General features: G+C 47.5%; 9 protein-coding genes across 9 annotated transcripts; 3 read left to right on the top strand and 6 right to left on the bottom strand.

The window, feature by feature from the left end:
- Positions 1-133: 133 nt before the first annotated feature.
- MCYG_00106 (cation diffusion facilitator 1) lies at positions 134-1,631 on the bottom strand (the record flags this gene model as incomplete). Its single annotated transcript, XM_002849956.1, has 2 exons — positions 134-375; positions 433-1,631. The coding sequence occupies 2 exons, from the start codon at positions 1,538-1,540 to the stop codon at positions 134-136; spliced, it is 1,350 nt and encodes a 449-aa protein (XP_002850002.1).
- Positions 1,632-2,658: 1,027 nt separating this feature from the next.
- On the top strand, positions 2,659-4,516 carry MCYG_00105 (acetamidase; the record flags this gene model as incomplete). Its single annotated transcript, XM_002849955.1, has 3 exons — positions 2,659-2,958; positions 3,049-4,300; positions 4,362-4,516. 3 exons carry the CDS (start codon positions 2,659-2,661, stop codon positions 4,514-4,516), a joined length of 1,707 nt encoding a protein of 568 aa, XP_002850001.1.
- A 148-nt stretch (positions 4,517-4,664) lies between these two features.
- MCYG_00104 (rhamnolipids biosynthesis 3-oxoacyl-[acyl-carrier-protein] reductase) lies at positions 4,665-5,657 on the bottom strand (the record flags this gene model as incomplete). Its single annotated transcript, XM_002849954.1, has 3 exons — positions 4,665-5,079; positions 5,156-5,470; positions 5,520-5,657. 3 exons carry the CDS (start codon positions 5,633-5,635, stop codon positions 4,665-4,667), a joined length of 846 nt encoding a protein of 281 aa, XP_002850000.1.
- Positions 5,658-6,285: 628 nt separating this feature from the next.
- Positions 6,286-8,173, bottom strand: MCYG_00103 (trehalose-6-phosphate synthase; the record flags this gene model as incomplete). The annotated part of the gene is made up of 5 exons (XM_002849953.1): positions 6,286-6,644; positions 6,726-7,096; positions 7,169-7,508; positions 7,621-7,958; positions 8,142-8,173. 5 exons carry the CDS (start codon positions 8,171-8,173, stop codon positions 6,286-6,288), a joined length of 1,440 nt encoding a protein of 479 aa, XP_002849999.1.
- Positions 8,174-8,938: 765 nt separating this feature from the next.
- On the bottom strand, positions 8,939-11,105 carry MCYG_00102 (Poly(A) polymerase PAPalpha; the record flags this gene model as incomplete). The annotated part of the gene is made up of 8 exons (XM_002849952.1): positions 8,939-8,959; positions 9,001-9,121; positions 9,186-9,282; positions 9,347-9,953; positions 10,008-10,219; positions 10,275-10,700; positions 10,739-10,887; positions 10,957-11,105. The coding sequence occupies 8 exons, from the start codon at positions 11,103-11,105 to the stop codon at positions 8,939-8,941; spliced, it is 1,782 nt and encodes a 593-aa protein (XP_002849998.1).
- A 700-nt stretch (positions 11,106-11,805) lies between these two features.
- On the bottom strand, positions 11,806-13,178 carry MCYG_00101 (homoserine acetyltransferase family protein; the record flags this gene model as incomplete). The annotated part of the gene is made up of 6 exons (XM_002849951.1): positions 11,806-11,906; positions 11,962-12,041; positions 12,099-12,246; positions 12,305-12,414; positions 12,495-12,975; positions 13,037-13,178. 6 exons carry the CDS (start codon positions 13,176-13,178, stop codon positions 11,806-11,808), a joined length of 1,062 nt encoding a protein of 353 aa, XP_002849997.1.
- A 197-nt stretch (positions 13,179-13,375) lies between these two features.
- MCYG_00100 (uncharacterized protein) lies at positions 13,376-13,937 on the top strand (the record flags this gene model as incomplete). The annotated part of the gene is made up of 2 exons (XM_002849950.1): positions 13,376-13,429; positions 13,485-13,937. 2 exons carry the CDS (start codon positions 13,376-13,378, stop codon positions 13,935-13,937), a joined length of 507 nt encoding a protein of 168 aa, XP_002849996.1.
- A 463-nt stretch (positions 13,938-14,400) lies between these two features.
- On the top strand, positions 14,401-15,577 carry MCYG_00099 (quinone oxidoreductase; the record flags this gene model as incomplete). The annotated part of the gene is made up of 3 exons (XM_002849949.1): positions 14,401-14,413; positions 14,462-14,823; positions 14,915-15,577. 3 exons carry the CDS (start codon positions 14,401-14,403, stop codon positions 15,575-15,577), a joined length of 1,038 nt encoding a protein of 345 aa, XP_002849995.1.
- Positions 15,578-15,805: 228 nt separating this feature from the next.
- Positions 15,806-16,665, bottom strand: MCYG_00098 (ATP synthase subunit g; the record flags this gene model as incomplete). The annotated part of the gene is made up of 3 exons (XM_002849948.1): positions 15,806-16,049; positions 16,113-16,197; positions 16,295-16,665. 3 exons carry the CDS (start codon positions 16,554-16,556, stop codon positions 15,806-15,808), a joined length of 591 nt encoding a protein of 196 aa, XP_002849994.1.
- Positions 16,666-16,942: the final 277 nt, after the last annotated feature.

Genomic DNA, 16,942 nt, shown 5'->3' with positions numbered 1-16,942 from the left:
AACCACCCAAACGCCAAATTACCGAGAGAATTTCCAACTTATCTAGACGTCGTCCCCATCCCTAATAGCATCGTAAATTAAGAGTTTGAGCAAAAAAGGAATAAATCGTCCTCCATCAAGAAGGTCAGAGATATTATAGCTCTTTCTTCAAGAAATGCTCAGGTTTATGCGTGGTCTCATAGTCGACATGGACATAAGCTCGCTCAACATCTGGGAGACTCTCCAGCTTTGTCTGAAGCTCTTCGGCAACATCATGTGTGGCCTCCAGAGACTCGTTTCTGTCCATGACGATGTCCACTTCTACAAGCAGGCGAGGACCGGAGGTGTATGCACGTACAGTGTCGATGGCTGTGATCAGAGGAGAATGCGTCATGGCTATAATCGAGATTAGTCGCTGAACATGCAGATAATATTTGGAAAGAGGATACAAACAGATATAGGTGATAAGCTGCTGCATCTCCGTGTCAGCCGTGACACCGATCAGAAGCTGAAACTCGGAATAGGCGGTTTTGGTCCACAAGCCGGAAATGAGAACAGACAGCATCAAGGCACCGGCGGGATCAATCCACCACCGAAGCTTGCTCCCACCTACGGAAGTTAAGATACCGAGTCCGTTGATGAAGAGGTCGTTCCTGTGGTCTTCCCAGAGAATTCTAACCTGAGAGTACTGGTTCCGGATTGCCCAGCAGTAAAGGAAAAGGGACAGCTTTGTAGCAAAGGCGATACACACAGATATGACGGCCGTGAGATAGAACTTGTTTGTCTCGGAATTACTGCCCTCAACGAGATCCTTGATTGAGAAGGCAATAAGGATAAAGGAGACTGCGGTCATGAGGAAGCAGAAGAAGATATTTCCAGCTGTTTCGATCCGGGCCTTGCCAGCAGGGAATTTGCGTGGGTCGACTCGCTTGACGGCCTTGTGACAGAGAAGCAGGGTCAGGTTTGACATTGGGTCGAAGATGGCGTCCGCCATCGTGGTGAAAAGAGACAGAGATCCCGATGATACGGCAGCGTAGACCTGGAGAATGGAGAGGACAACATTGGCGGCAAAGCTGCCGTAGACCGCAATCTTGTACTTGAGTTGGTTCTGTTCGTTCAACTCCTTTGCATGTCTGATATGTTCGTCAACTGGTTTCAGTAGACGCTCAATTTTCTCATTCTGGGAGCGGTAAAACGATTGTATCCTCCTCCTGTCAGCGTTGGTTCGTCCCTTTTGCTCGCTTGAAATGCATTTCCGTCGTCTGCTGATATTTGCTTGGATCTGGTCGATTTCTGCTTTGGATTTGAGCTTGCTTGAGAGCTGGTAAGGGTCGTTCTCGCGGGTGTAGCGAGGTGGGCGTTGGCCTTCCTCGTCCGATCCTTCCATTGAATAAGGTATATGCGGCACTGGTTGCTGATATTCAGGCTCGATAGTCTCGATGCTGGTACTCATGGCTGGAGGAGGAGTTCTGGGGAGATGAGGATGACTCTCAGATCGGCCATGGAGGGCGTAGAGGCTCGGAGTGAATGGATGAGGAGGAGACCGAGTGCCGTCCGCCATGTTTGTTTGCTTTTTACTGTTGTGCAAGCTAGATCGGGCGTGATTGGAATAAATGCGAATGCTTGTTACCTCGAGTGACGTGACAGGTCCAACGGTTCGTCGTGTCTGCCGACTCAGGCTCTTCCTACTAGCCTATCCGTCTGTCCCCCCCGTCTGTGTACGTGTCTGCATGCAGCGAGAGGGGAGATGCAACTGTATCCGGACAATCCGCTGGAGGACGTGGTGGTCGGAGAAAAGAAAAAAACAGGATCCTTTAAAGGCCTTCCTGAGCTGTCCAAGCTTGTGGCTATGCAAGTTCTACTGCGTTCACAATCTTCCTTTCGCCCAAAAGTCAAGGAATTATTTTTTTAGCTGACTATCCGCGGCCTGATCGGGTTTAGCGCAGGCCTTGGCAGGCTGATAATTGATTGATAAGATTAACCTTGTAAACCTTGATAAGACATCAAAAATTACATAAGAAAAAAGTCTCCGTTTTATATAAATAAGAAACGGAAGGGAAGAGAAAAAGAAAAGAAAGACATCCGGCTTATGATGACGGAGATATGAGATGCATGCTACATATAGTATGTATAGAGCGCATGTCATAGCTTGAGTGTATCTCTGGGGCCAACTATGAGATCTCCACGTAAGTCTCGGCTACTGGTACGATCCTTTTTCTCCGCTAGATCGCCAGCCTGGAGCATTTATGCCCTCGTTTATTACATAGGAATCGAATATAGCTTCGCTGTCTTAAACGGTATCCTTGACTATACTATTTTTACTATCTGTCCCTGCCACCCGTTGGACAGCTGGGGTGAGTTATTCATCCGTTGCCGGCTTACATGTTACATTCTCTGCGGTACCTAGCGCGCCACGATCGACAATATCATTTTACATATGGAGTATAATAAATACCACTAAAGAGTGAAATGTAAGTGTGTAATGCAAGTTTAAACCAACATGACCTTATGGCATATTTTCGGCTAAAAGTTGGCGCCTCGGTCCACCTCGGTAAAGCTATCCCTGTTCTTCGCCTGCGTTTGATATGCGTTTACTTTCTGGGGTAATGTAGAATACGACAACTCCAAACAAACCTCAAAAGAAAAGAAGCAAGAAGAAACAGAATATTCATGGTTGAGATGGCTGAACCGGTATATAAAGAGATCGCTCGCCGGAAACAGGCACAGCTCGAGTCCAAGATACCGCAAAGCTGGCGTCTTCCCGCTCGATGGATACCCGCTGGTACTCTTTCGGTTGAAGAGTCAATCACCAATACTCGTGGATATGACCAGTCAGACATCACTGATATTCCAAGACGATGTGGCCTGTTGACAGCCAGGGAGCTTGAGATTACGGAATCATGGGACGTTAAGGGAATACTAGCAGAGATCGCGAGCGGAAAGCTCTCCTCGAAGGATGTCTGTCAAGCCTTTTGTAAAGTATGTAGTAGTTATCTGAATATGTATGCATTTTTCTATATATGTCTACAGAGTACTGATGAGCAACAGCGTGCTGCCATCGCCCACCAGCTAACAAGGTGTCTTGCAGAACCTCTGTTCGACGACGCCCTGAAGCGTGCAGAGAAGTTGGATGAGCATCTCAAGAGTTCTGGGACGACATACGGTCGTCTACATGGCCTGCCAGTATCTGTCAAGGATACATTTGACATTGAAGGTGTTGACTCCACCACTGGCCTTGCGGCTCTTGCATTCAAACCTGCGAAAAAGAATGCACCTCTCGTCGATCTTCTCTACTCACTGGGGGCTGTCATCATTGGGAAGACGAATGTTCCACAGACCATGGGAGCACTGGATAGCGTCAACAACCTCTTTGGCAGGACGTTGAACCCATTGAACCGGAAGCTGACCGCTGGTGGTAGCTCTGGTGGGGAGGCCGTCACGGTCTTGATGCGAGGCTCTATGATTGGTATGGGAACCGACATTGGCGGTAGTATCCGTGTTCCCGCCATGTGTGAAGGTCTCTACGGCTTCAAACCTAGCGTTGGTCGTGTCCCGTTTGGTGGGCAAGAGGCTTGTTCTGTCCCTGGGCGCAGCAGGGCGAGTCTCCAGGCTGTCGCGGGCCCCCTGGCAAGGTCAATGGATGATATTGATACCGTGATGAAAGAGATAGTCTCTAGATCAGAGCTCTGGGGTGAAGATTGTATACCTGGTCGATGGGAATCGGAAACACCAAAGTCATCCGAACTTACGGTCGGAATACTACGATCCGATGGCCGAACCCCTCCATTGCCTCCCATCGCGAAACTTTTGGAAGAAGTTGCTCAAACTCTCCGCAATACTGATGGAATAAAGGTCGTTGAAATACCCGTACCACCTGAGCTAGGGGAATGCCAAGGTGTAGCTAATTCTTTGATGGGTGTTGATGGCGCCCAATATATGATGGACCTATTGGAGAGTACGTCAGAGGAGCTCATTCCATGGCTCAAAGGACGCACTAAACGAGGAAACCCCAGAACTCTCGCTGATCTCTCTAAGATCCAAGCAAAGCGTTCCCATATCGAGAGGCAACTTATGAAGATGTGGACTTTTCCTGGGTCTGATAAGACTAGGCGTGTCGACGCTATAATACATCCTGTTGCTCCTCACCCCGTGCCGGAAATTGATCGATATAATGCGGTGGGATATTGTTCGTCCTTTGTCCTAGTCGACTACCCTGCCGGTAATTTGCCCGTCCGAAAATTCACTGAGCAAGACTTGGAAACGGGCAAGGAGATGGACTCCAAGATCCTGTCGAGTTGGGACAAGAGGAATCGAGAATTGTGTATGTATCATTTGATAACCCTGCTAACATGAATGATCAACTTTCTAATCTTTGATTCTAGGGAACTCAAACACTGTTGACCGTCGAGTCTACCTCAACTCCCCTCTTTCAATCCAGGTCCTTACACCGAAATTACATGACTACGACTTGTATTATGCTATGGACACGATTGACCGAGCTTTGAAAGCCGGAAAGCGTGTTCATTCTCATCTATGAACATCGGGAGACATTTTGCCCAGCCTTACCTTTATGTAACGCATTGAATTTGTCACCACGGAAATGGCATCTGATTTCGATGCTATTAATTCGTCTAGCTGGATATTATGCGGGAATCTCAAATAGTAGATGTAGACATTCAACTTATTTACATCCTTCCTTTCAACACAGCTCCGCCATCAGTTGTAATGACAGCACCGTTGATATGGTTCGCTCCCCTGCCAGCCAGGAATACAACGAGCGCCGCAATATCTTCAGGTTCTCCTAATTTGCCATTAGGCGTCTGTGCAGCCATTGCCTGAACACCTCCCTGCGTCTCTATCATACCATTTGCCATTTTAGACGGGTAGAAGCCAGGCGCGATTGCGTTGGTAAGGATATGTCTTGGCCCAAGGGCGACGGCGAGGTTCTTGGCCAGATGGATGGCGGCAGCTTTGGAGGCGGAATAGCTGAAAGTAGCATTGTCGCCTACAGAGCCCATGCCGATTCCGGCAACCGATGCGGTGATTATCACACGGGAAGTGGAATCGATGGACGCTGACTTTTCGAGCAATGGGGCAAATCTGGTTTTCCGTCGTTAGCCCAATGCTTCCTTTTTCCTGCTCTCACCGACTTCTACTTAATCTAGACAGTACGCACTTTTGTACCGTATAAAAGACACTTTTAACATTGAGGTCCATCACTTTCTGGAACGCATGCTCGGGATGTGTATCGAACTTCTCGCCCCACGTAGCTCCAGCATTGGCAAAGAGAATATCAACATGGTCTGTCGTCTTGCTAACTTCTGCCACTAGTCGCTCAATATCCGAAACCTTGGAGCTATCTGCTGGCACAGAGTAGGCTCGAGCACCGGGTCTTTTATTTGGCAAGGCATTAAGGGCAGCAACTGCTTCGTCACAAGCTTGCGCCTTTCTAGAAGTGATGTACACCTTTGAACAGCCAGCTTGAAGAAGACTAGAACCACGTTAGCCAAGATATATAGAGGAGAAGTGTACCAACTTACCCGCTAGCAGCATGCAGGCCCAGTCCTCTCGACCCTCCGGTGACAACAGCGACTTTCCCTTCAAGAGAGAATATGCCCCCAAAGTCTTTTAACTTCACTTGAGCTTCTGCCGCCATAGTGGTATTCGCTTCTCTATATGTTCAACAGAGATTTTGACAGTGTATAACAATTGGTGCTCGTTCCCCCTTCACAATGGTATATTCTTTATGGGATTAATAAAACAATGGGTTAGGGAAATTATGTGAACAAAGAATTTGGTTGACCCATGGTGGTTATACGGAATATCCCCTGGCTACTTATACCCCATAACGTAAGGCATATTGACCCTAAAAGCGCGTCTTTACCGCTTAACTCTCCATATTTGCTGACTCTTGGTGTCTTTTTTCCCCCTTTTAAGCCAAAAAGCCGACGAGAAGCCGAGGTAGAATTTATGCCAAGCTTGGAGAACCAAAATGGGTTAGTACGTGGTGACTAAGCTTTGACGGGTTTCGTCCCCTTTTTTTCTTCCAGTCAAATTTTAAAGTCTAGAAGAACCCATAATATTATTATTACACTTGCTCACGACAGAAGTCATTATCATTCTTACTGCTTAGTGAAATACGCTGGATTTACATAACGACGCTCATAACAAGTCTCAATTTGATGCAGATCCACCTACTACGCTGTCAAAAGCTTGTCAACGAATCCGTTGCCCCAATGGGTGCTACAGACAATTATACCCAGTCAGAGAATTATGATCGCAAAGGAAAAGGGCACTGATGAGGGTCTAGGAATCTGTAACGCACCTGGTATGGGTCTCTATGAACTCAAGGAGTCGCTTATGCTCTTTTTGCCGCTGTTCTGTGTCCATCTCTACAGCTTCATCAATTACTCTGGCAACCTCGCTGGAATTGAAAGGGTTGAACTTGACACCCCCTTCAAGATATGAGGATACTCCAGCGAACTCAGAGACTGCCAATACCCCATTTCTCTCTTGCTGACAGGCAATATACTCAAGGGCCACAAGGTTCATGCCATCTCTAGTGGAAGTGAGAAGACATATGTCAGACGCCGCATATAAGGCCACCAATTCTTCGAAAGGAATCGACTGATGAACAAATATGACCGGTGCGTAGTCAGGTTTCCCTATTCACGGATTTTTAGCCATGTTTAAAGTTGTGGGAGATTTGCCATATAGCACCCCATCGAGGAGATGGTGGGTCATACCAAATTCACCATTGACCATGCCTACGAGCTTATATACCTCAGCCTCCAGTTCTTGGTACTCTGGGACATCTTCACGGCTCGGAACAGCAATCTGGATCAAGACAATTTTTCCGACCCATTCAGGATGCGTTCGGAGGAATTCTTCGAAACCACGCAACTTTTCGGGTAGGCCTTTGATGTAGTCCAACCTGTCGACACCAACAATCCGCTTAATGCCCTTGTATTTATCTTCAAGTTCGGCTATGCGATTCTGAACGGCTTCTGACTTCACTGCTTCTGCGAAGCACGTTGGATCTATGCCGACAATAAACTTTCCAACCTGGACTTTTCGATCTTTATACTGAAGTGTCAATCCGTCCTTAGACGCACCCCTGTAGTCACACAAATGAGGTTAGCAGAGCTCTGCTCATATATTTAGTAGGCCCTCTGGTGATAAAACCTACAATATTTGAGAACAGGCTTCCGCGAAGTGTCCAGCATAATCATCCGTGTGGAACCCGATCAGGTCACTGTTCATAACTCCATCTAGTGTCTCATGATTCGTAGGGAGAGCCCGATACACTTCTGCGACGGGGAACGGAGTATGCAGGGAAAAGCCAATTTTCACGGACGTTTTGCCCTGCTTTGCAAATTCTTCTCTCAGCATGCCGGGGAGAAGCATCAGATGATAGTCATGCACCCAGACTAGATCACCTTCAGAGGTGGCTTTAGCAACTATTTCCGCAAACTTCTGATTGACTTCACGATATGCATGCCACCATTTCTCGTTGAAATTCTGAATTCCTGGTTGATAATGCAGTACCGGCCACAAAATGGAGTCTAAGATCGGGTATTGTTAGCGACGACCAAAGTTCGTGGCTTAATGGCCGGGGAAAGGGAATACGGAAATACCCACTTGAGAAGCCATTGTAGTGGTTATTGGCTAGCTCCTGATTCAAGAAAACCGGTACTGCGTTCCGCTCCGCCAGCAACCTTTGAACCTCTTCTTGTTCATCTTCCGGTATTTCCAGCCCCGTCCAGCCAAACCATTGAAACCCAATGGACTCTGATATTCCGCTCAGGCTCGTCACTAACCCACCGCTGGAAGTTGAAGACTGGTATTTTCCGGCACCGACTCGTTTCAGGGACAATGGGAGACGGTTGGATACTACAAGCAACTGAGGCTTCTTGCCCTCTTGTGGTTTGGCCATTGTGGTTTTTAATCTTTCGGAGACGCTGAGAGCAAGCTCTAGTCTGTTCATATGTGGTGGGAAGGATTAGAATACTGTACATTACTCAAGAAATAGTCATAGAGATATATCCCTTTCATTATCTACTACTACGTACGCATAAGGCTTGTTTTCAAGGGTTCAGCCAAGGAAAATGACGTCTTTAAAGGTATGACGTCGGGGGAAATAAACATAAGGATTACCTTACTCTGCCCTATCACAAACTTCGGTTGAAAACATTACAATATGGATTACTTTCAACAAACGAACAGTAGAAGTACGAAGGGCGGGTCTATGACCCCGTATTAATTGCCATTGGTTATCTATCAGAGCTATCAAATGCTACGGCCAAGTTCATCTGGCTAGCTTCTCAAGTATGCTTTACAGACACACAAGAATTTGTACCCTACAACAATGTTATTAAAAACCTCCCATGTAATGAAAGCCGTAGTGGCTACGCCGACGATTTGCGCGGCAAGCGAGTAATTGTCCTTCTCACAAATGAAATTCCTAAAACACTTCTTCCAAAGAACGCGAATACCACCCCGGCGCAGGTAGGCAGGGTGGTCGTGGCAGGAGGGGTACCTAGTTTGGTATATACCGACAGGTTCGATACCCATATTTTCCCCTGTCTTTTGTTAGATCAGTCAGTTGGTTATGGATGGGAGATTTTGATGGTCAGAACTTGTTTTTTTCCTTGTTTTCTGGTTATGGCAAGCCGATTTACCAGTGAAAAGCCAGCGAGGGCCAAGCTTCGACTGGCAGAACAGGGCGACGACGCGGCGGTCGTGAGCAGGGTGGCTGGTTGCCCTGTTGGAGTGAAGTCTCTTCCGGCAGAGTAGATATGGATTATGCTGGTGTAGCTTGAGTCACCATCCCGTTCTGCGAAACGTGGCGTTTTGGTGCCGAGTCGGATAATTCTTGACCCTGGAAGTAGAAAACAGGCGGTTAGTTTCCCGGTTTCACTCCACGGTCATGTCCTTCCACTCCGCATTGGTTTTCTCCCTAGGGTTTGTTGTCCCGCGGCTACTACTTGTTAGTGATGTAATTCTGAGGTTTCAACTTACGTCTACTGCATCGATATTTCGCTTCTGCGCAACGGTTTGTTCCACTTTCTTAATAACCTTTTTCTTCGGGCGCGTAGGTCGAACTTCTCCGGCCTGGAAAACGTCATCGGGGAGATCATAACTATTGGCCATATTAATATACTAGTAACTTATGCGGGTTACCAGCCATCAGGAGCGTAACCTACTTGCGAACATGAGAGATATTCAAGTCATTAATTCCGGGTTGGTATTGCGCCCACGATGTGCATGTATTCTTGAACATGTGGGTGTCGCTTGATATATCTAGAGACCTTGCAGCGCCTTCGAGGGGTCAGTTGTATCACATGAATGGATGCGGCTCACTTACCCGGTGCTAATGGCTTTAGCTCCAGCCCAATATAGTAGGTGGTGGTGTAAAGGGTATATTTATTCTCTTCAGGCGGTTTTACCGCCTCTGCTATCGCCACATTCTCATTTGCATTCTCAGCGGCTGCTATATGAGTAGGGTCGTTCGTTTCATCAGTGGTGGCCGTTTTGGTGTCATTTGCTTGATATTTCATGGAGCCAGCTTTCACTGCCTCGACTTCTTCATCAGTTTTGCAGATATGGACCCTCTCGAAACCCTTAGGGAATGGGTGCGCAATTTCTATGGACGATTTGCGGTCAAGGGCTCCGACCAGATGTCGGAGCTTCGATTCAACTAAACCGGACCATATAGCTTGCGCCTCTTTTGTCGTGCTGGTGGAGTTGATGCTGAGGTAGTATTTATAGTCCCCAGAGAAGAAGCTGTGTCGAGCAAAGAGATCACTCCACCGACGCTGCCCAACAAAAATATTGTCAACCATGTCTCCTCCGCGCCTGAGCTCTCTAAGTATGACAGCCTTTGTGGACATGGAGATGTTGTGTGTGGCGCACATGGATGGGTATGCTGGCGTGATTATGGGCATGAGGTGGAATCTGTCACCATGGTATATCTAAAGCAAGCATCAGCTGCGGTTACGCCGTCAATAGAATGATTGCGGACCAACCTTTGGATTCCACACTTTCATATGGAGCGGGCCATCTTCGATGTGTTTCAATAATACCGGTTGTGGCCAGCTCCACTGATTCATGATTCTGAAAAATTTGCCAACAATGACAGAGCCAGTAGCCTGAGGATATAGCTGACACACTCTTGCAACTAACATAGCCCATGCAACGCCGCCAGGGAAGCCAACAATATTCGAGTAAATAGCTCGACCTAGGTAGATTCAAGGGTTAGAAAAGCCGTGACCAAAATTAGACATCACACTTACGCTGAGCCCAAAGTTTTATAGCTCGCAGTGCAAGCCGGAAAGTCTTCTGTTGGGGAACAAGTTCTAATATCTCATCAGTTACTCGAGTGCCGTTCACACATCTTATCTCCCTCTCATCCAGCCCGCGCAACAGATCTTTATTTTTCAAGTCGAGATTGGGAGGAACCGAAGGAACGATAAGCCGTGCAAAAATCAGGTCAATGCTGATCCCAGAAATCTCGATTTTTATGATGGGAACAAATGCGTCCGGCACCGGCGTCATTTTCTCTATCGCATCCTTAGGCGCAAATTTCTCAAGTACTGTTGGAAAATGTGCAAAGAAATCTTCTCTCATAACGTGCTTCGGCGCAACTACCAATGTATCGATATCGGAACCTGCAAATTGACGCAAGGAGTACATTAGCGAAATATCCCCATTCATGACAGCTGTGAGAACATTTGGAATGCAATCAAGAGGCACCAACCTGGACCATATACACCAAGCCTGTAACTCCCATATGTGAATATTTTACCGCCAGATACATCGATAGCTGCTTGTGAAAGACCCTTTTCTTTGGATACGACCTTGATAAACTCGATGGTCACACGCTGCAGAAGATGTAGCGTTTGCTTCCTAAGGAGAGGAACAGAAAAGTTAGCATCTATCAAGCAAAATCTGGCAAATGGAAATACTCCTACGAACCGCTTTTCCGTCTCGGATGGCGCCTCGAAGTTATTCTGTAGCTTTAACTCCGCTATCAACGCATCGTTCTCTGCAAGCTCGGAGGGCGTGGGAAGCGCTGACGACAGGGGCGGAGTGATTCCCCACTGGCGAGACTGAGGAGCCGCCATGAGTCCTATTTCTTGATAAATAAATCTGTTCAGAAAAAGCTGATTTGTTCTTTTGGGAATTTCAAAAGCTGGTTGGCGTGTCAGTCGCGGCTACTGATGGGAAAAGAGTCAGGGTGGGCTGGAAGTGTAAGAAGAAAAGGAATAAGACACGGAAAACCGCAAAAGAAAAGACAAGGAATAATACAGACGCCCCAGAACACCTGGACTGCGTAGAAGTAAATGCTGACGGGCTGGAGCCAGCGAATATCGCGAAAAGAAACTTGGATGTTGGGAAGTTTACGTTTGGCTGGAAGAAAGAATTGATATTCTGGCTGGAGGCGGCTACGTCACGTGATATGCTTATTTCAAGAGCGGTTATTACATAATACCGAACCTTCTGCTGACTCGTGAAATTCTTTGTAGTCATTTTGCTCTTGATTGCCGTTAGTGGAAATATGTTATGGTTCCTCTACATTTCCCTAGGCCGTATATATATTGAGTGGATCTATATATGGATTTGACTCTACGGAGTATTAATAAATGATACAATGTTTTAATAGGTGAGAAAATATTAGACGGGGGAGACCCAGTGAATTAACAAGGAATATCGACGTTGAAAGGTTGATGGAGCTGAATATGTTGAAGTGCAAATCGCCACAAAGGCTACCTGGACAAGGCTGCGGTTGTCATATGGAAAAACCAGCTGTTCAAATCCTTGAGATTAAGAGACATTTCCAACAGGAACCTTTTTGAAGAATTCGACCAGTTTGTCATTGAGCCATTTGACATCTTCCTTGCTCTCTCCAGGGCCGCCAGCCCAGTCTAAGAAGTCTCGGGTTAATACTGGACAGAACAGATAGTTAGATATAACACTTACGTCCCCAGATGGATGGGAATACATCCAGCTCACCGACGCCGGGAGCCATGTTTGCAACCTCATATTGAGAGTCTTCCGGCCTGGTTGAGATGATTGTTAGCAAAAGAAATGGTGGTGACGAATGCGAGTGAACGTACGGGAAATACAAGTCATGTTTGCAGGGAAGGACAAGGGCTTTGGCTTTAATCCCCTTGAGAGCTGCCTCGAAGTTGCCGTTGTACGGTTCCTGTTGGGAAATGTCCGCGTTCTGCCAGGTTTGCAGCATTACAAGGAGGTTCTCGGGATCTAGAGACAGTCCTTAGTCAATGGCATGTACATCTCAATTTGGCCTTTATATTATTACCTTTGGAAAGGAAGTATTTCTCCCAGAAGTTGGCCAGGAAATCTTCGAGATCCTTGTACCCAAGGGCCGTCTCGTATAACTTCTCACGGTAGAAGGACTGGCTCATGCCCCTGGTTTTCAGAGCATATTATCTTAGCTTGCACAGCAACGGGTCAACCCAGGGAAAGGGGGAATATACCATCCAGCATACACTCTTCCAACAGCCCTTAGTCCGATGTCTCGCTCTTCCTCTGTCCACTTGCGAGCAACAACACCTTCAGAGCAGATACCATCCTTACCAGATCCTGCAGAGCGGAAACGCTTGGCAGACAGTAGGGCACTCTTTACCCCTTCGAGAAACACCTTGTTATGCAGAGATGTCTTTGCAGATCCGCAAAACGGGACGATGATGTCCATAAAATCAGGGTATTGGGCTCCCCACTGGAATGTCTGGCCTGCTCCCATCGACCAGCCAAGAACAGCTCGGGCATGCTTGATCCCCAAATGCTCTGTCACCAGCTTATACTGCGCCCTTACATTGTCGTAGACAGAGACCGCTGGGAAAGGAGCGAGGTCGGTATTCGAGGGAGACGAAGACTGTCCGTTTCCAAACATCGCCGGTATGATGATGAAGTACTTGTTAGGATTCAGCTCCTTGTCTTCTCCTACCAGCCAGAAGTTGGCCGAGATCGCTGCGCTGTCTCTTAGTACTCTACATTCTTTGTATCTGCTGCGATTGTGCAGCGAACTCACATCCAGAGTACCATGACGGGTACACGATAGCGGGCAACTTGGGGTCGCCAAACGTTCTGTAGGCGATATGCGCCTTGGGGATGACCTGTCCGCTCTGCAGCGTCCAGTCTCCCAGCTCAAAAGTGCTATATTCCTCTGTCATTGCGATCAATTTCCTCTTCTGCTCGGCTATAACTTGGGGAGTGCAAGTGTATATGGAAGAAATCCGAGATCTTTCACCCCGCACTCCATATACTTAATAGTTTCCATCTCCCAAACATGGGACAAGGGTGTTGGGTCTCTACAACAGATGGTGGCTTGCAACTAATCAGAACTCATTTTTTTACCTAATGTCATGCCATGTCACCTGATATATTAGGTAATATCACTGAGGAACGTCATCCCGGGTATAACGTACTTTGTAAGAGACATACACTACTATGCACACGGCGGGAATGACATCGAGAAGGCCTTCTTCACAAGAACCCCGCTTCCACAATGGATCGAGCACCTCAAGTCAGAGAGACAAGCAATAGCAGCCGGAGAAAAGGCCGACGTCTACAGGCTGATCGACGAAGAACCAATTTGCATCTGTCACGGGGATTTCAGCACCAGCAATATTCTGGTACGTGAAGGGAACGTGGTTGGCGTGATAGATTGGGAGTTCGCTGGAACGTATCCCCTGAGCGAAGTCCTCGGTCCGATGGACATCATTTCGCTCGCAGAGAAACATTACCACGCTGGCAGAGATGCCGCTGAGGAAGAGAGCGAAAAGTGGAATAAAAAAGTTTTGGTAGACATCGAGGCCGTTGCGCGCCAAAGAAGTTGGTCTGAAAAGGATGTCAAGGTGCTTATGAGAGGTAGTCACGGTATCTTTGCGAAGGCGCAGTTCGAGATGTTTCCCCGAGACTGGATGGGCTGAATGTGAGCTTAGTTGCTACTCGCCACAGTAGCCTCTGCAAGCTTTGTTATAATCATGAAGCTTGGCCCGTTGCACCATCAGTCATCCTCTTTGGCAAAGCCGGTTAGCCGGAAGATGCTGACAGTCATATAGAATTCTCAGCTATAGAAAGCGCTGGTTTAATCGCTATATGATATTTGATAGATCGTTAATACCCTCACGATGTCCAGGTAGGGATGAGGCTATAACTATATAGATGCCTTCCCGCTAATGGGCTAACTTGGGTCTTCTCCCTTCTCACATTGTCTGCCTAGTATATAAAGTTAGTGGCATGTGGGGAGTAGCATAATTATTCCTTGCACTAAACATTTAAAACCCTCCATTAACAAAAGCTGCCTCTTCTCATTGATAAGTGATAGACTGACGTTATAAATATATCAATAGTCTTGATAGTACATTTCTTGACCCTGTTCTGCTACGAAACATGAAGGCAGTCGGTAAGAAGACTAATCTCGATAGCGTTAGTATATACTAACAGCAACAAGACGTCAAGAATGGTGCTGGGTTTGCATCCGATCTCTTCATCAACGACTCTGTCCCGAAGCCAGACCCGTCGCCAACCCAGTGTCTCGTCCGGGTGAAGGCGTTCGGGATCAACCGCGCTGATACCGTACAGCGAACGGGTTTCTACCCGCCGCCTCCAGGAGCATCCAAGATCCTAGGCCTCGAGTTCAGTGGGGTGATCGAAGCTGTGGGCAATGATCAAGCTTCCACCGGTACGCAATGGAAGGCCGGAGACGAGGTGTTTGGTCTGGTGTATGGGGGAGCGTATGCAGAGTATGTCGAGGCGGAGATGAAGCTGCTCATTGCTAAACCAGCAGACTGGAGTTGGGAGTATGCTGCTGGAGTATGTGAGGTATGGTACTTATTTTCCTCCAAACTGGAAGGAAACCATCCCTTTCTATCTTCTCTACACGTTGGTCTAATACGGTGTGTAGGTATGGTTTACAGCTCTGCAAGCCTTGTACTTAGTAGGAGGCTATAACGCAGACACCACGCGGTCAGTTCTATGGCATGCTGGCGCATCATCGGTGTCTATAGCGGGCATCCAGTTAACCCGACTTGCAAACGCTTTGCGGTCAGATGTCCCGCCTCCCAAAGTGTTTGCTACAGCCCGAAGCGACGAGAAATGCGGCTTTTGCGTTCGGGATCTGTCCTGCTCGGGTGCCGTCAATACCAACACCCATGGCAACGACTGGGCCGAAGAAGTCAAAAAGCTGAATGATGGGGAAGGTGTTGATCTGATCATCGACTATGTTGGTCCAACTTACTTCCAACCCAACCTGAATCTTGCGGCAAGGGACGGTCGCATCGTCTTATTGGGTCTGTTAGCTGGATCTATCTTGCCGGATAAGGTTGATATCCGTCCTGTCTTAATGAAAAGATTACGGATCGAAGGCAGCACATTGAGATCGAGGGATGTAAACTACCAGGCCAAGTTGCGGGAACTGTTCGAAGAGAAGGTCTTACCGGGCTTGCAAATGGGGTCGTTCCAGCATGTTGTGGACTCTGTGTTCAAGTGGGAAGATATCCAGAAAGCACATGAACTGATCGAGAGCAACAGAACTAAGGGTAAGATCGTTTGCACGATTGATTGGTGATCGTCTCATGTTGTAAATATGCGTAGCTTAAGTCACCTAGGCGGTAAAAAAGAATAATAATATTATAGGCAACACTAACAACTTGAAGACAAGACGGTTTACCAAACATTTAATTTATGTCTATCATACAGAAAGATACAAGAAAACCACGGGTAGAGAATGTGGGTGGATATTGGATGCCGGTAATTTTTTTAGTAGAGGTGTAAACATTCAAGTTTTGTCATAAAACTAATGTTGATGAGAAACCTCTCCTCTGTAGCCTACCACCTTGAATCGCCCCAACATCTCTCCGACGGAGAAGAATCCGATGACTTCGGCGGTGGTGATGCCAACGATTGCCCACTGCTTTGCGTCAAGGTTTCGGAGACGGGCAATGCTGCCGTTTGGATTTCTTAGGCTGGCGAAGAGGACGGACGGCTGGCGGAGGGAGTTGAAAGCAGAGTGGAGGTACGATTGGAAGGTGGCCATGTCTCTGTTAAACCCAATGGGGTTAATACTGTAAACGTCGGAGATATAAGCCATGTAATTGACTTACGGTGGTGCCATCTTCTGGCCGCGGAAGACTATCTTCGACAGCTCAAGGCCGACTCTCGAGTAATAGATGGTTGGTGGTATTAAAGCTGTAGACGTGGCCATCGTCAGCACTTTGTCCAAATAATAAGAACAGACAGAGTTACAAGCCAGACTTTGGCTCCAATGGTTAAGATATCTCCTTACATTCGACGAAGGCGACGAGTTTGGCAGTTCGTCCTCCAACTTTCTTCAAAGCACCGCCAACACCAGACACGGCGCCAGCGAGGGCTGGACCAGCAGCAGCAGTCACCTTTGTCAGCCCCTCCGAGGCCTTCGAGGTGGCTGAAGAGGCGGCATCTTTGGCCTTTGCAGCGGTTTCCTGTGCTGTGGACGAGTGTCTAATCGCAGGTCGTCGGATCACTGTCCGTGATTGCCGGATCAACATACGGGAGATTGTGGTAGACATGGCGAAAAGAGAGAAGCGCAGTGTCTGCAGAGCGGTGGAAACTGGAAGCGAGGATAGGGTAGATTGGCCCTTCGAGCGCGCGGGAGCTGTCAATGGCAGATATTGGATGCGTCGGCGGTTGGTCGTAAGTCGTTCCTCTGGTTTTTTTCCTCTTCGCAAGGATGGATCGGGTGGAAGGTTAGTCAGCAATGACTCAGCACGTATCCCTTAATAAACTACTTTGTCATTTTGTGCCTAACAGAGCCAGACCTACATACTATGTAGTAGGTCCTCAATTCTATCAGGTCCTACATAGTACATACGTTACGCACCTCTCCCTTATTAATACTTCCCTGCCGAACAGCTGCTGAATCCGGGGATAGAGCAGGATTCTTAATGTGGTGGAT

Source organism: Microsporum canis, genomic scaffold (genome assembly GCF_000151145.1).
Source record: "Microsporum canis CBS 113480 supercont1.1 genomic scaffold, whole genome shotgun sequence".
In the NCBI taxonomy this organism is placed as follows: Eukaryota; Fungi; Ascomycota; class Eurotiomycetes; order Onygenales; family Arthrodermataceae; genus Microsporum; species Microsporum canis.
This window is presented reverse-complemented; position numbering and strand designations above follow the sequence as displayed.